The following is a 16,111-nucleotide window of genomic DNA, read 5'->3' on the forward strand; positions in this document are numbered from 1 at the left end:
TCATCGATACCTGATTTGTGAAAACGAACATTAAGTACTTAATTCACTTCGCTGACACGTAATGGTGGTTTAACTATAATGGTTTCATTTGGCGACTCACGCTCGACGAAATTATCAGTCCCATCGAAACCTGTTTCTCGGTTTCGAAGTCGTTATTTGTGCAAAACCCAAGTATCTTAATCGTTAGAAAACAGATTTAGCCGTCAGGCTCATCCGTTCTGTATATTTACAAATTTTCGTGCACTTTCCTCTTTCCTCTAATTTCACGCCATAATGCAGGCCGACAGGCGGCGGTTTGATCGTTTATGGATGATTGGATTAACGGTATGGGAAATCTAATGAGTTATTATGACACAGTCGAGCAAAGTACAACTTCAAGATTATTATCATTTCTGAACGGTAAGGCCCAGTTTTTTTCGTATAGTCGAACTAACGTAACTCCGCATGATAAATCTGGGATTCTTTAGCTTCCTTATACGTTTCACTAATTGTTTTATTCGGAAATCATCTGATCCCCAAAAAGTAATTATTCGATCATCGCGATTCGACTGATCGTTGATAAAGCTGCAACGTGATCGATATATATATATCTACATATATATATCTATATATATATATATATATACGATGTGAATTTTAACGAAGAACTGTCCCTATATGCCTAGAACAGGAGTAACAGCAAAAGGTGGATCTTTGATACTTTTTTCGCATTGCTTAAGCTCCGTTTCGATTTCTAATTAATCTTTCATCGCATTGGCGACGTTTACATCTAATGGAAGGTATATGTATGTACCTACGTCGGTAACTTTTTTATTCGTCGACTGCTTAACGACTGTTACCGTAAACGTCAAGGACAACCCACCCCTGATTGTTAACCGATAGAGAATGGGAACTGCTTTTCGTTGCGTGTATACATACCTCGATGTGATGATGTAATAAATCGTTGATTCGATCGTGCGGACGGCTGACTGAGTGTAGAAGGTATATCACAGTTTCTCTTACTACAAATTATTGATTTCGCATAGAATTTAATTTTATCTTTTAGGGTCTGCACCAAACGAAAGAATGAAAAAACGTCGTCGTTAGGCGAATCGAACAGTGTTCTGTGAATAATGAGCTTCTACTGCAAATTTTTTCATTGATGTCGGTATATTCAAAAGAAGTTATATTAAAATATTGTTGTTTATGCGAAGATCCGAAAGCTCATGTGTGGTGTACTTATAACATAATAGCTTTAGAACTTCTGATAAAAACATGAAAATTGCGTAACTTCGATACCTATTTAATTAATGCAAGCTGCAGCAGAAGCGACCATGTGTAACATCTGATTTTTTGAATTTACTCTAAATCATTCGAAAATCATTACGGATTGCATAATAAAGAGATTTTTAAAACGTCAACTAAACGCCGGGAAGCAGTTTTTGTTTTTGTCTTCCTTCTCATTGTTTCTTTTGCACATATAGGCATACAGGAAATGAGTGCTACTTCGGAAAGGCGCCTTGCGTTATAGAGAGGCCAGAGACAATGCTCATAGAGTAAATTTGGAACGGCCATAGGCTTGTGAAACAAAATAGTCATAGTCGACATCACGACTTGAACTTCGAGGCAATCTGCATGTCACGTTGCTGGTATGATGCTTCACGATCGAGGATGCTTATGTGCACTTTTTCTTTTAATCTTCTCTTTTTCTTATCAACCGGAAATACAAACGGAACACAGCGATGAAATCCGGGATCTAAAATCTGGAACTTCCCCATTCTGTTATTATTAATACTATTATTATTTATCATCTATTGTCGGTGAAAAAATTATTCAACACCAGTCTTGTCGCGAGTTGAAAAATAATCCTCATTCAAGGATCGAACTATCAAAAAACTCCCAACTCATTCTGTAGTCTTCAATTTACGAGTCGCAGACGTTACACATCATGGGGTAAGTAAAAGAGCAACGCTTGCCAATATTCTCGCCGGAAGTGCTGTAGTGGCGTGCTAGAAAGAAACTCCTCTAATTCCGCGAATCCGAAATGCTAACACCGCGTTGGAGAAAATGGGCACGTATCGGTAAACAGAATGCGGGAAAGTCCCGCAAATCATGGCTATCACCTGTACAATATATAAATTCAATGAAAAAAGTCAAGGGAAACCTTGTCCGCGTCACTGCCGATGGCAATGATCGCTGAAACCTCGGAGGATATGTCAATCTTCGAATTTCAATATCTCCGAATATTGTGCCTGCTGGATGAGATTCGCGTTTAACGATCATTAATTGCGTTTGTACAGATCCTTTGAACGGAATTATCGAACCCCGTTACGTTCAAAGATTCTTCTGTTATAGGCAAGGGATGAACCGCGTTTCTACAACACAAGTCAGAACTACCGGCTTCGGACCTTCGCTGGCGGCTGTCCAATGGAATTGGTTTCAAGCTTGAATTGCATTGCAAAGTCACATATGAGCCCGTGAAGGCTGGCTCAATCGAGTTTGAACCAAAAAAAGTACCAGCGACTTCCTGCCTACGCGTAGAGGTAAACCCACTTACGAAATTATCAAGGACACTACAAATGCGTAGGTATAACATCCTGGCCTCACCGGAAACCGATATGAGTGCCTAAATTTAACCATTTTTGGATCTTCGGTGTCTTTGATGCCGAGGTGATCCCGAGATTTCGCGGCAGACATGCTTTGAAAACTTACCCATTGACTTACCTGCCATTAATGATGATAAAAGTTTGCGCGGCAGAAGGATAAAACGGTCATCGTGAAGAATGGTCAAAGACCTTGGTACGCAGGCATATGATAAATGAAATGTATACATAATTATATTCCGATCAAATCAGTACGATTCGTAGCTAATGATATGTAGAACTTCCTATACAACATTCTGAGACACATTAATTCCTTTATTTTCTTCGTACCTTACACTTCGAATCTGAGATAAATGACATTGCAGAGGTATTTGATCGAGCGACTGTTGGTGAAATTGAGTTCGAATCGCTAGATAGAGACAAACGAGCTAGTAAAGACATATTTCGACGTCGCAATTCGTTACGACCATGGAAGCCTTGTCGTACCTACGCCTGTGAACTTGACTTATTGTGTAGATACATGTCTATATTGTCCAATTAAAATTCGTGCTAGCATAATGTAACGTGTCTAATATCACCAAGCACGTAAAGTGACAAGAAAAATACTCCTCGTCGTTATCAGATAAGGCTGTATTGGTCAATATCTATTCCTATATTTGCCAGTATGTTTATTATTCATATTACATCTTATTCTGTCAATAATGGCCACTGCACATGCAAACCCAGTGAAGAACAATGAATAATATTTGATAAAGTCGTAAAAACGGGCGTATTTAAATACTGGGTAAAGCAATTAATTCACGAAAATTCAACGTGGAATCAGAACTGTGCAAATCAATCGGGAAATTAGATTCCACCCGACTTTGGTGACACCGCAATCAGATTAATGTATTTCATCAAGCGATTCTGCTGATTGACTAAGTAAAGAAAAATCATTGAAAAAAATGGAAAAACGAAAAAATTGAAAATAAACACTCGAACGAAGAAACGCATGTGTCGCAGGGTGTTAGAAATACTTGCAGGATTACCGGGATGCTATGCTATACAAAGTTTCGACATATCCGAATCCTGTAGGATCTGTGTCACGAATACGTAATCGTGGTAACTTACCGAAATAAGCCTTAAAATTAGAAAGAAGTGATTAGGAAGGTTTTTCCACGTGATAGGAATTTGCAAATTAATTAAAGTTCGATTGTTAATTCAATTACTATAAAATATTTATATAAATGCAGAGTCGCCAAGCCCGTTCGTTCCAGTTCGGTAAAGAGAACGACCGCGCACCTGACAATTAAATACCGTCCGGAACAGTAAGATACATATCCGGAAACGTGACTTTGCCCATTTCTTCCGTAACGAAATTCCGTTTTTACTGGAATGATGGAAATCAGTATTGGGTAGGAAGCGTTCTTCATGCCGATTGAATGACAGCCATAAATATAACGATGATCCTGTATCTAGGTAATTGTATCCTATATGTAGATATTGTTAAACTGACGAGAAGGTGTAAGATTTGGAAAAAACAGGTTGGATACTAAACAGATTTCTACGAAAAATATCAAACATGGCATCTCCGACAATCTCCGTTCCCGTCACTCCAGACCAGTTTGAACTTATTACACTTTAATAAACCAAGCACTACATATTCCATGTGTACTTGTGACCGCAACTCCCACGCTTATCCGGCAGCAAGCTTATAAGTATATAGCTATACATATTCTTAATAGATATACATATAAACTGCACGTTTATTTATATCTGATCCAACAAACGGAACACGTCTCAAGAATCATTGCCGATCACGGATGTAATAATAGTCTGCAAATTGCAGTATAAAATAAAACAAACATTAATCCGGTTCACAAACCACTGGACCATGTATACCTATTTTTATACACGTGTGTACAATACATATTTTGTGTCAATTTTTCAGTCATTAGTAGCTGAGGCACGCGTTTGTACAATGCTTGTTCTATATACATACTAGATAATCGCCGGGCTTTCCCGCAGCCGGTAGCTATATTATTGATTAGGTTTTGCAAGCTGTAGGATCAAACGAGCTTGTAAACAGTGAACTTAAGATCTTAGCGTGGTCCGAAAATTCATTGACGGTGAATGGCAAGTTTGTGAGAATAGTACATCACAGAGACTGGCAGGTGGATTTTTTTTCATCAACTTTAAGAAACCTCTACGAGGTTGAAGCTGATGGTGTAAACGTTAACGTAACGACACGGCAGAGGAATATATCGCTGTTTTTTAATTTTTTAACAACTTTAAGGAATTGAATTTTGAAAATATGACTATATTTTGTTTCATTACGGTTTACTGAATTTCATATAATGCTAAGTTGCAAAATGATAGAATAACCCAACTAACTTCAACCACGCGAGTCTCCGTACCTACCACGTATTTTTTTCAAAAGATTTCATCGAAATTTCATCTGTTCATGTAATAGATCGTTTTTTACTGAACAATTCAAGAATCGAGCAATTGATCTGAACTTGAAACTTTTCTTTCATTTGAAACGTTAAACTTCGGATTGTTTGACAGAACTTTGCAGAAACAAATTTTCTTGTGGCTTGTCTACTTTTTCAATTACCAAGACAGCCATCGTTCATTGTTTATGTAAAAAACATACCTTTATACATGCCATGAATTTAGCGAGTTAGCTACTCATTTACAAAGTTTATTCTAGATATGGAAGCGTGCGCGCGACGCATGAAATTGGTATTTGGTAAAACGACATCGACCCTTACAAACCAAAATATCACAAGTTTCCAAAGTATTAATATCATCAGAAAGTTTCCAGGATTTCCTGGCTCTGTACAGTCGACGCCCTGATTGATCTGGACCTCGATAAACAATGTCAGAAATAATAACGCCGATTGTCTGTTCCAGTACTAATTAACAGAACCCTGCAGTATATATTCGAGCAAGTGGCAGTAGTTAGTAATCCAGGATACATATTAACCGTCATATTATCTTGATCGTAATCTCCGCGTGTGATAGATAAGTATATCAGGTCTCTTTAGCCTTTGTCATGTCAGTTCGACGCGGCATAACAATCAGAATTATGATTAATCGCTCAGGATAGCAGTATAACGCGAAATGACTTTCACGTAACAACCATCGGTTTAATTCTCTAGCCCCATTCTAATTGTTTGTTTGATTTTTCTCTTTTTTTCCTGTATAGTCTTGTTCATTTCTTATTGCGGATTACGAAAACCGGAACACCAAGGCAATGCCAAAATTCCAGTAATGATAGGGTTGAAGTGGAATCGGTATAGACCTCTGGATGCATATGCAATAAAAAATTAGTCAGCCATATTCTTTTCTTTCTTTATTTGTTTATTGTGTGTGTTTTTTTTTTTTTTTTACTTTTTTTCTTCTTTTTTTTTTGTTGGACAATACATTCATTTATAACTGGGAATAAATCTTCTGAAAAAAAAACATTAAATTTAATTTGCCTATAATGCTTAACCAAATTATACATAACATTAACACTGGAACCGCACGCAGTACATCATATTGTTATAATCAAAACGCCGATGTTTTTCATGTAATATTTGTCAAATGCCCCGCCTACGCCAGTTTAAGAACGTCGTACTTAATTCAAATACCGACGCCCTTAATCCAATGGATGCCTGGTTGGTTTTGCTCAGCTAAAAACACTGAAAGAATCAACAGCTCCCTCGTTTTCTTGCAACAAATGAATCAAACACACCCCATAGATTTCACAGAGGTGCGACACACAAAATTTGTCCGTCAGAATGACTTGTCGTAAATCGTACTTTGTTTTAGTCATTTAAACTGGCTTTTCAAGTCAAAACTAGTTGATAAACGCTATTACTATAATATTCAACTATACAATTTAAACGAGTAAACGCCAACAATGGTTCGTCATAGGATTTCCAATATACACCTATTTATACGTGTACGATATTTTTATGTATGCACGTGTATTGTGTATGATTCAGTGATCCAAATCACGGCAAGCGCAGCTTGTCTAGTCGTGTGAGTTATAAAAGACTTCTGATAAAAATAATTCAAATTTTTCAAATCAGTAAGATACGTGAAAAACATGTCTGCCTTTGAATTTGCCAACGACTGACGGACTGCAGACTCCTCGTTAGTTTAAACTTTAGTTTTTCAAGTGAATGGGATATGGTATACTATAATAAATTGGAAGCGAAACGTTAGTCTTAAACCGGGGCAACGAAAAAATTTCAGTTTTCTATTATTATGAATTCAAGTGGTATTGACAAGCTACGCTCTTGGTATTACGCAAAGAGCTTCAATGTTTTTCAAAATCGTTACGCAGAAGCTCAGCTCTTTAAAATCTGGTAAGACAAAGCATCCCTCAAACGATAATAGCGATTCTTTTCATACCACCAATAAAAGGCGCTGATTGGAAGCCATTGATAATATATGCTTATCGATTACTTTAATATAATATATATTACTTCAATTGGTAGTACACAGAATACAATCATATACATGAACCCTAATTTACGATTAAAAAGATCAAATCAACAACAATTTGACACATCATTATAGTCAATATATAGGGTACCTATGTATGTGTGTGTGTGTGTACATATATATATTTTATTCTTTTTCAGGTATACTAAGTACAGCTTCAACCATAAAGAGCAAACGACAATAATATGTGTGAGAATAAATAATTGATTGACAAATCAAAGTATTATTTTACATAAAACGTAAACATTTCTTTCTCTCTCTTCCTCGCTCTGCATTTTGATTAATTTACAGTCCAATTTATTTGCTATATGCTTTCACACTCGATATATTTTTTTTTCTACTCTTCAATTCATTTATCCGTAATTATTCTTTGTGACACAGGATTTTCTTATCAGTTGATTAAATTATGCTACACACGCAAGTATTGCTATGTGAGACGCGCAGGAGTGAAATCCCTACACGTTTTATTATTTTATTATGACTAAATGTGTATACAGTACAGTACAGTATACACGAAAAAAAATGTATTTACGCCAGAAAATAACTGTTTGATGCCGTATAATGAATTAGGGATAGTAAAGTAGTTGGATATTTTACACGTGATCTACAGTTTTTGTTTCTTGTTTCGCAATGTTTAACATGGTGAGAGAATAGCACACCTCATGGATTCATATACAAATTATTGATAATTGTGAAAAGTATGGAATAAAAACAGCGTTGTTTTGAAATATCTTTCATTATTATAACAGTAACAAATCGTATTATCAAAAAAATATTTGAAGCTATACAGGCATCAACTTGGCAAGTCGGCAGAATATAAGTGCGTGCAAACACACATGAATGTGAGATCTAAATCTTCAATCAATAGATGTTATGAAAATAATTGTTGGAAACATTTTGAGTACTTTGAAAATTATTCAGAGATTTATGATTATTTACTTACGTAAAATATTGTACGAACGATGAGAGCCACATAAAGCATCAAGTCAGGTGTGATGATGATAACTAGTTACGTGAAACTAACGCTATAATATGAACTTTGTTTAAATTAAAAAAGGGGCTATTTTGAGTTCTAGTAAATCGGAAATGATTAACAACATAATGACTTAGATTTCTTAAGAGGTATGTTAGTGTGATAAGTAAAATACTAACCAATGTAACGATCATTTAATGTTGTGAATTTCTCTAAAATGGGCACGAAACAATAAAATTATACAGGAAGAAGAAAATCGTCGATTGCATTTTCTATTCCAAAAATTAATGGATAAAGCGCCCTTTCAGCATCAAGTTTACTCAACGAGGATGGAATTTATTTGATTGTTTCATGCCCTTTATTTGAACAACGAATTGATGAATTCCTGCCACATAGATTTTTCGTGGTTACCTAGTGAATGGAATGCGCGATGTATACATAACTGTAATTGTCCAGTGATTTATCTTTACATTTAAATCAGGACCGTGGAAATACTTCCACTTACAGTTAATAGAAGATTAGTAAAACGTCGATCACTGTCAAAAAAATTCAATGTTCATTCAATGACATGAAGATAATAAGTTATTGTTAACAAGTAAGTTATATTCTGTATGATTCATACTCTACACGGACATCACGCACATACTTTCAGAACGAAACTTAATCAAAATAAATAACGAGCATATAAATTTCCTAATCCAATGATCTGCTTTGCTATGAGAGTAAAAGCATAATATGTGGCACATTCTACATTTACCATTGACGGTAACTTTTTTCATAAATTTGGAAATAATGGAGAGAGTAAAGCTATCTGCGTTCCGCTTTATCAAGGAATGTTGTCATTAATGAACGTTTCAGTCGCTACATTTGTCAATTTTATGAACAGAAGTAGACCAGGGTATTTTGTGGTGACGTTAAGTAAAACTCGGAAAGAGACGTCTCAATTTATTCGGATTCCCATAGCAATGCATTGCAATTGGTGCCCAATCAATAACCCACACGCTACCTGACGTAGGTGGTAATGTTTAGGGCGTATTTAGGATACCTCTGTGCTCCAGCGCGTCTCGCAAAGTGTAAAACAGCTGCAGTTGCTGCTCCGGCTTCAAGTTGTACACCTGCGATAAAATACCGTCGCTCTGTACGTGGAGTACAGAAATTTATATTAAGGGCTGGCTTGAAGATTAATTGGTTAGAAGCGTAAAACATGCAGAAGTAATTCCATGTGTACAACAAGACTCAGAATCAATTCAATACATTCATACACTATTCGACGATGCTGAAAATATTGTATTATATTTGATCGTATCTGTGCAATTAAATTTTTAACCATGATTTTGTAACTACCCGAAATAGAAAAATCGTTGAACCAAAAATTTAACACAAGTTCGAATCCAAAGTCACGAGTCTTCTTGTAAATAAAAAATAAGGAATGCGTAGACCATGAAGGAGACGTAATTCAAAGAAACTGAAGACAGATAACCAGTGAAAATGGTAATTGGTGCAAACAGAAAAAAATGACTGATATTTAGTTGAATGATTTCGATGAGCTTACGGTGCACAAGCCAGCCCTTTGTAAGATTGTGAAATTAGTAAGAAAAAGAAAATCGTTAGTAAAATATGACAAGCAAAAATCAACACCACTTTTCAAATTTAGGGTTGTTACGAAATTGTAATTATCCAAATGAAATCAATTTTCCAGATTGTGAGGACCGAAAATGAAATATTTTTCCGACGACTTTCAGATTGCTATCTTGTTGCGTTTTATAAACGAACGTTCACGTTCTAGCAGAAATCTTCTCATAATTTGCACAATTGAATTAGGATATCGAATTATTACAAACATCCCGTTCCAAAATTTATTCTATCCATATACTGTTAAAACATTATTGTTCACAATCTGCAAAATATATTTCAATTCTAAATAAGATTTGTAAATAAAAAACATTATATCAGGAACTGCTTTCACAAGTCATGCAAAAAAAATGTGTACACATGTCCACGAGTAATAACATGAGTAAAATTGGATACACACTGACCAACAAAAAGTATTTTATGGCGTAGTTAAAGTATTAGGTATGTATAGTGGAATGGATAAAATTCCAGATTTTGAATTAAATATTTACTCAGTCTCACCATTTGTGTGGGTTTACAAAACTAGGCATTTCATTTTTTATTCATGTTATCATCTGATACCAAAAAATTGTTTGAAAGAATCCCAACTCTACTGAGTTAAGCTAGCTATTTGTTGATTAAAGCTGACTTGGGTTCAGCGATGAAGTAAAAATAACAGGTAGTAAACATAAATTATTTAAATATTCAACGGAATATATTACAAGGAAAGTAGAATGCATCAGGCTTACCTGCTGTAGAAGCTTCTGGGGCGAGGCGGTGTGGATGAATGATGAGATGTAAACATTGACAAACGTTGCCATTAAATACTGACAATCAAATCTATCCATTATTCCTCCGTGACCAGGAATCACGTCTCCAAAATCCTATGATAATGAAAAATTAGTAATTTTTCAACAGTCAAAAGTTGATTGACTATGTGACTAACATTACTGGTAATTCTATTATTCGTTCACCTTGATTTTAAAAGCTCGTTTGAAACCACTAGCGAAGAATCCTCCAAACGGCCCGATCACGGAACTGAATACAGACATTGACAGTGAATGCAGCAAAAAGGGATACATTGTTATTGTACCCTTCCAACCAAGCTATCAACAAATTAAAAACAGTGAATTAGAAATGATTCATGTCAATTTTTGTATCTTCAAATTGGTTTTACTCTATAAGTCGATTAACATTTCTATGTAATTTAAAGGCGCTAGTAGTAACAGGCGTGTTACTATTAATAACTTTACAAGTTAGTACATTTCCTAGTATCTTTACCATCGCACAACATGGGAAATCTAGTTATAAATAAATATGACCAAATCCCGACTCACCCAATTGGATAAATTTTGTAAGGTTTCAGTAGGCAGAGTATATTCTTGTGGTCTGAAAAGGTAGGATGGTTCACAGTCCATAGTCATTCGACCCAAGGCTTCGCTGTACTCAATTGGGCAAACAAAGTAGCGGTACTGGCATATGACATACGACATCTGATAAAATAAATGAAAGAAAAATATATTAGAATAATTCTGCAGGAAAATAGGTCATTGAATACGAAATATTTACTCTGTGCCAATATGGATCGTGAATCGGGAAACTGAAAATTAGCTTTTCCAGAACTGATTGTTGAATTAATTCCAAAAACTTTGTTCAAAGTTTTACTAACCAATAATCCAAGTATGACTGTTGAAATACCACCACCTACAAAGCCTTCCCAAGTTTTCTTTGGGGATAATTTTATCAACGGAGTTCTGCCGAAGAAAAATCCAAAGACGTATGCCATTATATCGTTTATGACAATCATACTCACTGGTACAATGAACCTAAAATAGGTAAATAAATATACTTGTTCACTGTGCATAGAATATTGATATTCGTATCTATTATTAGCATATTGTAAATCTTACTACTAACAGTCGATGATGTTTCCTCAAACTTACCATATTAATCCTTCAAATATGTTCTGAATAATTAAATAGCTTTGCGTCACTACGATCAATAGCGCAACGTGTGTCCATGCGAAGAGAGAAAATTGCTTCATGTAGTATTTTTTGACAAGGGATAGTACGAACCAAACAAAACCCATAATATACAGGCAGAACGAGATGAATCGATGATACGTTACTAAAACGCGTAGGTAATCCTATGGAGAAATTTTTCAACTGTTAGTAATACTGCCTCAAATTAAAACTTACACAAATCATTCGATATAACAAATATAGCAGTATTTCGTGGTTCGTTAGTATATGTAGGACCAATGAGATTATTACATGTGAAAACAGTGTTCAAATTGAATAATAAGCCAATTACTACACTAGGTTTTATTTTAGCAGAAACGGCATACCTTGCATGCAAAAATATTTTCACTATCAAGCTATATGTGGTCATTCATATAAATCGCAATTTGCCAATTTTTCAAAAGATTTTTAGGGCTGGGAGAAAATTTTGTCGTATGTGTAACGTAACCCATTTAAAACTATTACTTTTGATATTCAAAGCCTTGATGGAAAATGAAGCCATATAAACACAGCCAAGGTTTGCTTTCAAGAAAAGCTTATTGATTTTATGCCAGGCCCACAGTTGTGTTCATCAAGTGCGATTATTTCTGTCGGCACCTAATATAACGTAATGCATAAAAAAAACCTCCTCATAAACCAAAGGATTCAATTAGGATTAAATGGAACAGCCTCGGAGTAATCCAGGATCTATACGGGTATTAAAGGATCTTTTACAAGTTGTTGAAGAGGGCTAGGGTCCATGAAATTCATAACAAACTAAAATTTCTCAACTTAAATGAATACTTCATTAAAAATAAATAAAATAATAGTTTTAGAAAATAGTTTAAAGAGTACACAACTGTTCTTATTACTCACCGTCCGATTTATTACCACTGCAAAATAATCCATCAGGTTCTCTCCATAGAAGAAATAATTGGAAGTAATCAAGAAATACCACGAAAGAGATCTGAACCAAGGTAAACCATGAATTCGATACACAGTATATCCAATGTTAATGATCTCTTCAAAGCATTTCACTTGTACAACCAAAGTCTGTTAATAAATCAAGACAACAGTGTTATTTCAGAACGTATGTTAATCCAAAAGCTTAATATGCTCGCTTGTATTTTTCAAAACAGCTTATATTATCATTATTGTTGTTATAATTATTAAATTCTCTGCAAAATATTGAATCATCCATCATCCTCGATCATCACATCCATTTTTCAAGTAATATCAAGTCTTTCTCATTGTCAGTGACGCATATAATACGCCCTTGGTAAAAATTATACATCGTAAATATCACAATAAGCGTGTTGTTTACAGATTACCAGTGCTAATTACATTGTATATGTTTTAATGAAATATTGAATTTGCACATCATTATTACCAAAAAAAAAAAAAAATCAAGTATAATGGAATAAGACAAAATTTTTAAATGCAGCTAATGCGTAACGAGGCGATTGAGGAACCGAATGATCTTTTTGCTACAAAAATTTACCATGAGTTACTGTTCAGCAACCTATTTTTGAACGGAGATAAACACAAATTATATAATATCAGAAACAAAAAGATTTTCAAAATTATCCTTCGTATACTTTATATTTGATACAGAGAATATCTGGAATGGTTAACTCGCTAAAGTAACCATTGAATCATAAAATTGGGATAAAGTATGAAACAGGACTAGCCGCCGATTGAAGATTAATAAAATATTGCAGCAAATTATTGGATAACGAAAACATTTTTATTCAAAAAACCATTAGAATTATTGCAACCGTTAACCAACTTTGTGGTTTTTTTAAATGTAATAATTATTCAAGTGTGCGAGATACGTACCGTGACCATCAGTGCTAACGGCCCTCCATAGATAATAATACCAAATCCTGTCACCATTAAACATGTAAAAATGCCCCGAATTATCCAGTTTCTCCAGCTGCATCAAAACGATATGTATTTTAATATATCATGAACATTTGGCGTACAGTGATTCAGTAACAAGTGGATAATATTAGTCAAAGAATTTTTGGCTGTAGGGCTTTTAGTGCCTGTTACCAGAAAAAGGAAATTCTTCGTCCCACTAAAAATAATGACTGCTTAAAAAGAATCACCCCTAACAGAATTCAACACTTTCGAGTTTTCAATAGATACTACATAAGCTATGAGAGTTACACTGAAATACTTGGAAGCATTCCAACAGCGTAAAAGTACAGTCAAGAAAAGAAGAAGCTATGGGTTTACATTACTTTCGGAAGACTTATTTGGGTAGGTTTGAATATGTGTAAACAATATTCTATTGTTTTCTTCAGTAAAATAAATTCTAAGCCAAACAATCTCCGCCACTTTGTTTACATTGTTATGAATGAACGTCTGCTTAGGCCAATGACAATGCATGAATTGGTGCTAAAGCTCTGGCAACAAAGCAGTAGTAGGCATATGTTTACTATGCAAATACACTAGATATATTTATGAAATTGATAGGACACACATAAGGAAAAGTGTACATGGTTGAACGAGGCATGAAAGTAGTAGGAAACCATTTCTTCGACGAATCTAATTACCACTGTTTAAACTTACCGATCCGACATGCCAGAGAGAGCGGCAGCGAGCGCATCTGGTGTATGATTAGTCCCTTGAGGCAGAGTCTTGGACACTTCGTCAACTTCGATCTTATTATCTTCTTCCGACTCCGCATCTTCCTTCTGCAACATGATTTTGGGCAGACTGTTATTTGTTTTCGTTAAATTCTTAAAATTATTTCTACTCGTTTGAACCGGTCATTCATAATGCAAAACGTAGAATGATTTTCATGGCACGCAAAATGACAGGAGTCAATCTGAACAATGTCTATAAACTTATTAAATAATTTAATTGTTTCAACACTGAGAGACAAGTGAATTGAACCACACTATTACAATTAATCGCCATCAAAATGACCGAAGCTGAATATCGAATGAAACTTATGCATAATGGATACTATGTGGTATAAATTGAATCTGGTTTATTTATGTTAAGAAATATGATTGGAGCGACACTATGATATATCGTAAGTACATGTGAACGTAAACATTACTCGATATATCTATCTCGTGTAAAATAATAAAAAATATATCATGACGTGTTTCGTTGTATGTAGAAATTGTACGCGGTAGTGATGAATCCCCAATTGCGAAGTCATGCGCGGGAATTAAAAGTGTTATATTAAAGGAGAAGTGAGATTTATTACCTTGTTCAGTCTAACAACCGATATCGGTTCGTATCGTTTTTATCTTATTATTTCGATGCGATTACTTCGTCGTTCAAACTCAATGCATTTATTTCGAACGCACATTCGAAACTCGAATGCGCTGCCTGCTCTCTGACATTTCTTCAACACAAAACACGACAGATGAGCGAGTGAGTAGACAAATATTTCAAATAAATTGGATACCTTTCGTGAAAAGTAGTGGGGATATTCATCACACATGGAGATATTTACGGGTTTAAAAACTACTTCATCCTTTGCATGAATAGCCAATACTTATTCAGTTACAAAAGATTTGATTAAAAATGCTTACGTGATCGTCGTTGACGTCTCTCCCTGCCACATCTCCAATCGCCCGTTTTCGTACCTCGGACATTTTATTCATAAAAATATTTCACGATTTGGTAAAACTATATATTTTGATCAAGCACCGGTGATCACTGACTTGTACACCTTAATCGCATACCTTTACATTGTTTGAATAATTAAGAAAACAACTCGAGCGGACGTGATGCATCAAATCGCGCTCACCGACTTCACGGCTTACACATTGCAGGTTAACGTCGGCTTCGGGGATCTTCGCCAAGCAATCGGCCGCTCTCGGGTATTCGATATCGATTTGAACCGGCTACCCGAAGTTCCACTTCTACATGAGTCTATACCGTCTATACTTATGTGCACATAATCGCACCTACAAATGCTCGTAAAAAGACGACGAACACCCGACTGCGTTTAGTCACATGTCTATAGGCAATTACTTTGTTACGAACCCACAACTCATCAGACTAATTACCCGATGGATGATAATATGATAGAATAATCGTCGTTGTTTCAATCGTCTTGGTCATTGTTTTCTAATCTATCCGGAATAGCTCGACCTTATTGAAATGCTTGAAATGCTTCAATTTTGCTTAGTTATAATTTATTAATCACCGAAATATGCGTCAATGGAAATGGTCAACGGCTGGTTGCCATTATCCTCTGCAATAAATATACGCTAATTTCAAATTCATTCTGGTGTTAGCCAATATTAAATCGGTACGCAAGCCCAGATTCCGATTTACCAAATTTATAAAATTCGTAACTCACAAGTCATTGACTTATGGCACAGTCATAATTATTGACGTTCAAATATGTGGAGCGAAGAACGCAGCTATAAAATATAATTCTGATGCAAATATGTGGCTTTTAGTGACGTTTTTGCAGCACAATTAATCACTGA

General features: G+C 35.2%; 1 protein-coding gene across 2 annotated transcripts; it reads right to left on the bottom strand.

The window, feature by feature from the left end:
• Positions 1–7,805: 7,805 nt before the first annotated feature.
• On the bottom strand, positions 7,806–15,455 carry LOC124412612 (phosphatidate cytidylyltransferase, photoreceptor-specific). Of its 2 annotated transcripts, none has more exons than XM_046892640.1 (10): positions 15,203–15,455; positions 14,223–14,347; positions 13,485–13,581; positions 12,522–12,698; positions 11,589–11,791; positions 11,315–11,471; positions 10,983–11,138; positions 10,620–10,751; positions 10,395–10,529; positions 7,806–9,149 (listed from the first exon to the last, which is right to left on the bottom strand). In XM_046892640.1, exons 1-10 carry the CDS (start codon positions 15,272–15,274, stop codon positions 9,060–9,062), a joined length of 1,344 nt encoding a protein of 447 aa, XP_046748596.1. In that variant the 5' UTR covers positions 15,275–15,455; the 3' UTR covers positions 7,806–9,059. The 2 variants fall into 2 exon arrangements, with proteins under 2 accessions (XP_046748596.1, XP_046748585.1); XM_046892629.1 differs by having other exon boundaries at positions 7,806–9,170.
• Positions 15,456–16,111: the final 656 nt, after the last annotated feature.

This window comes from Diprion similis, chromosome 2 (genome assembly GCF_021155765.1).
Source record: "Diprion similis isolate iyDipSimi1 chromosome 2, iyDipSimi1.1, whole genome shotgun sequence".
NCBI lineage: Eukaryota > Metazoa > Arthropoda > Insecta > Hymenoptera > Diprionidae > Diprion > Diprion similis.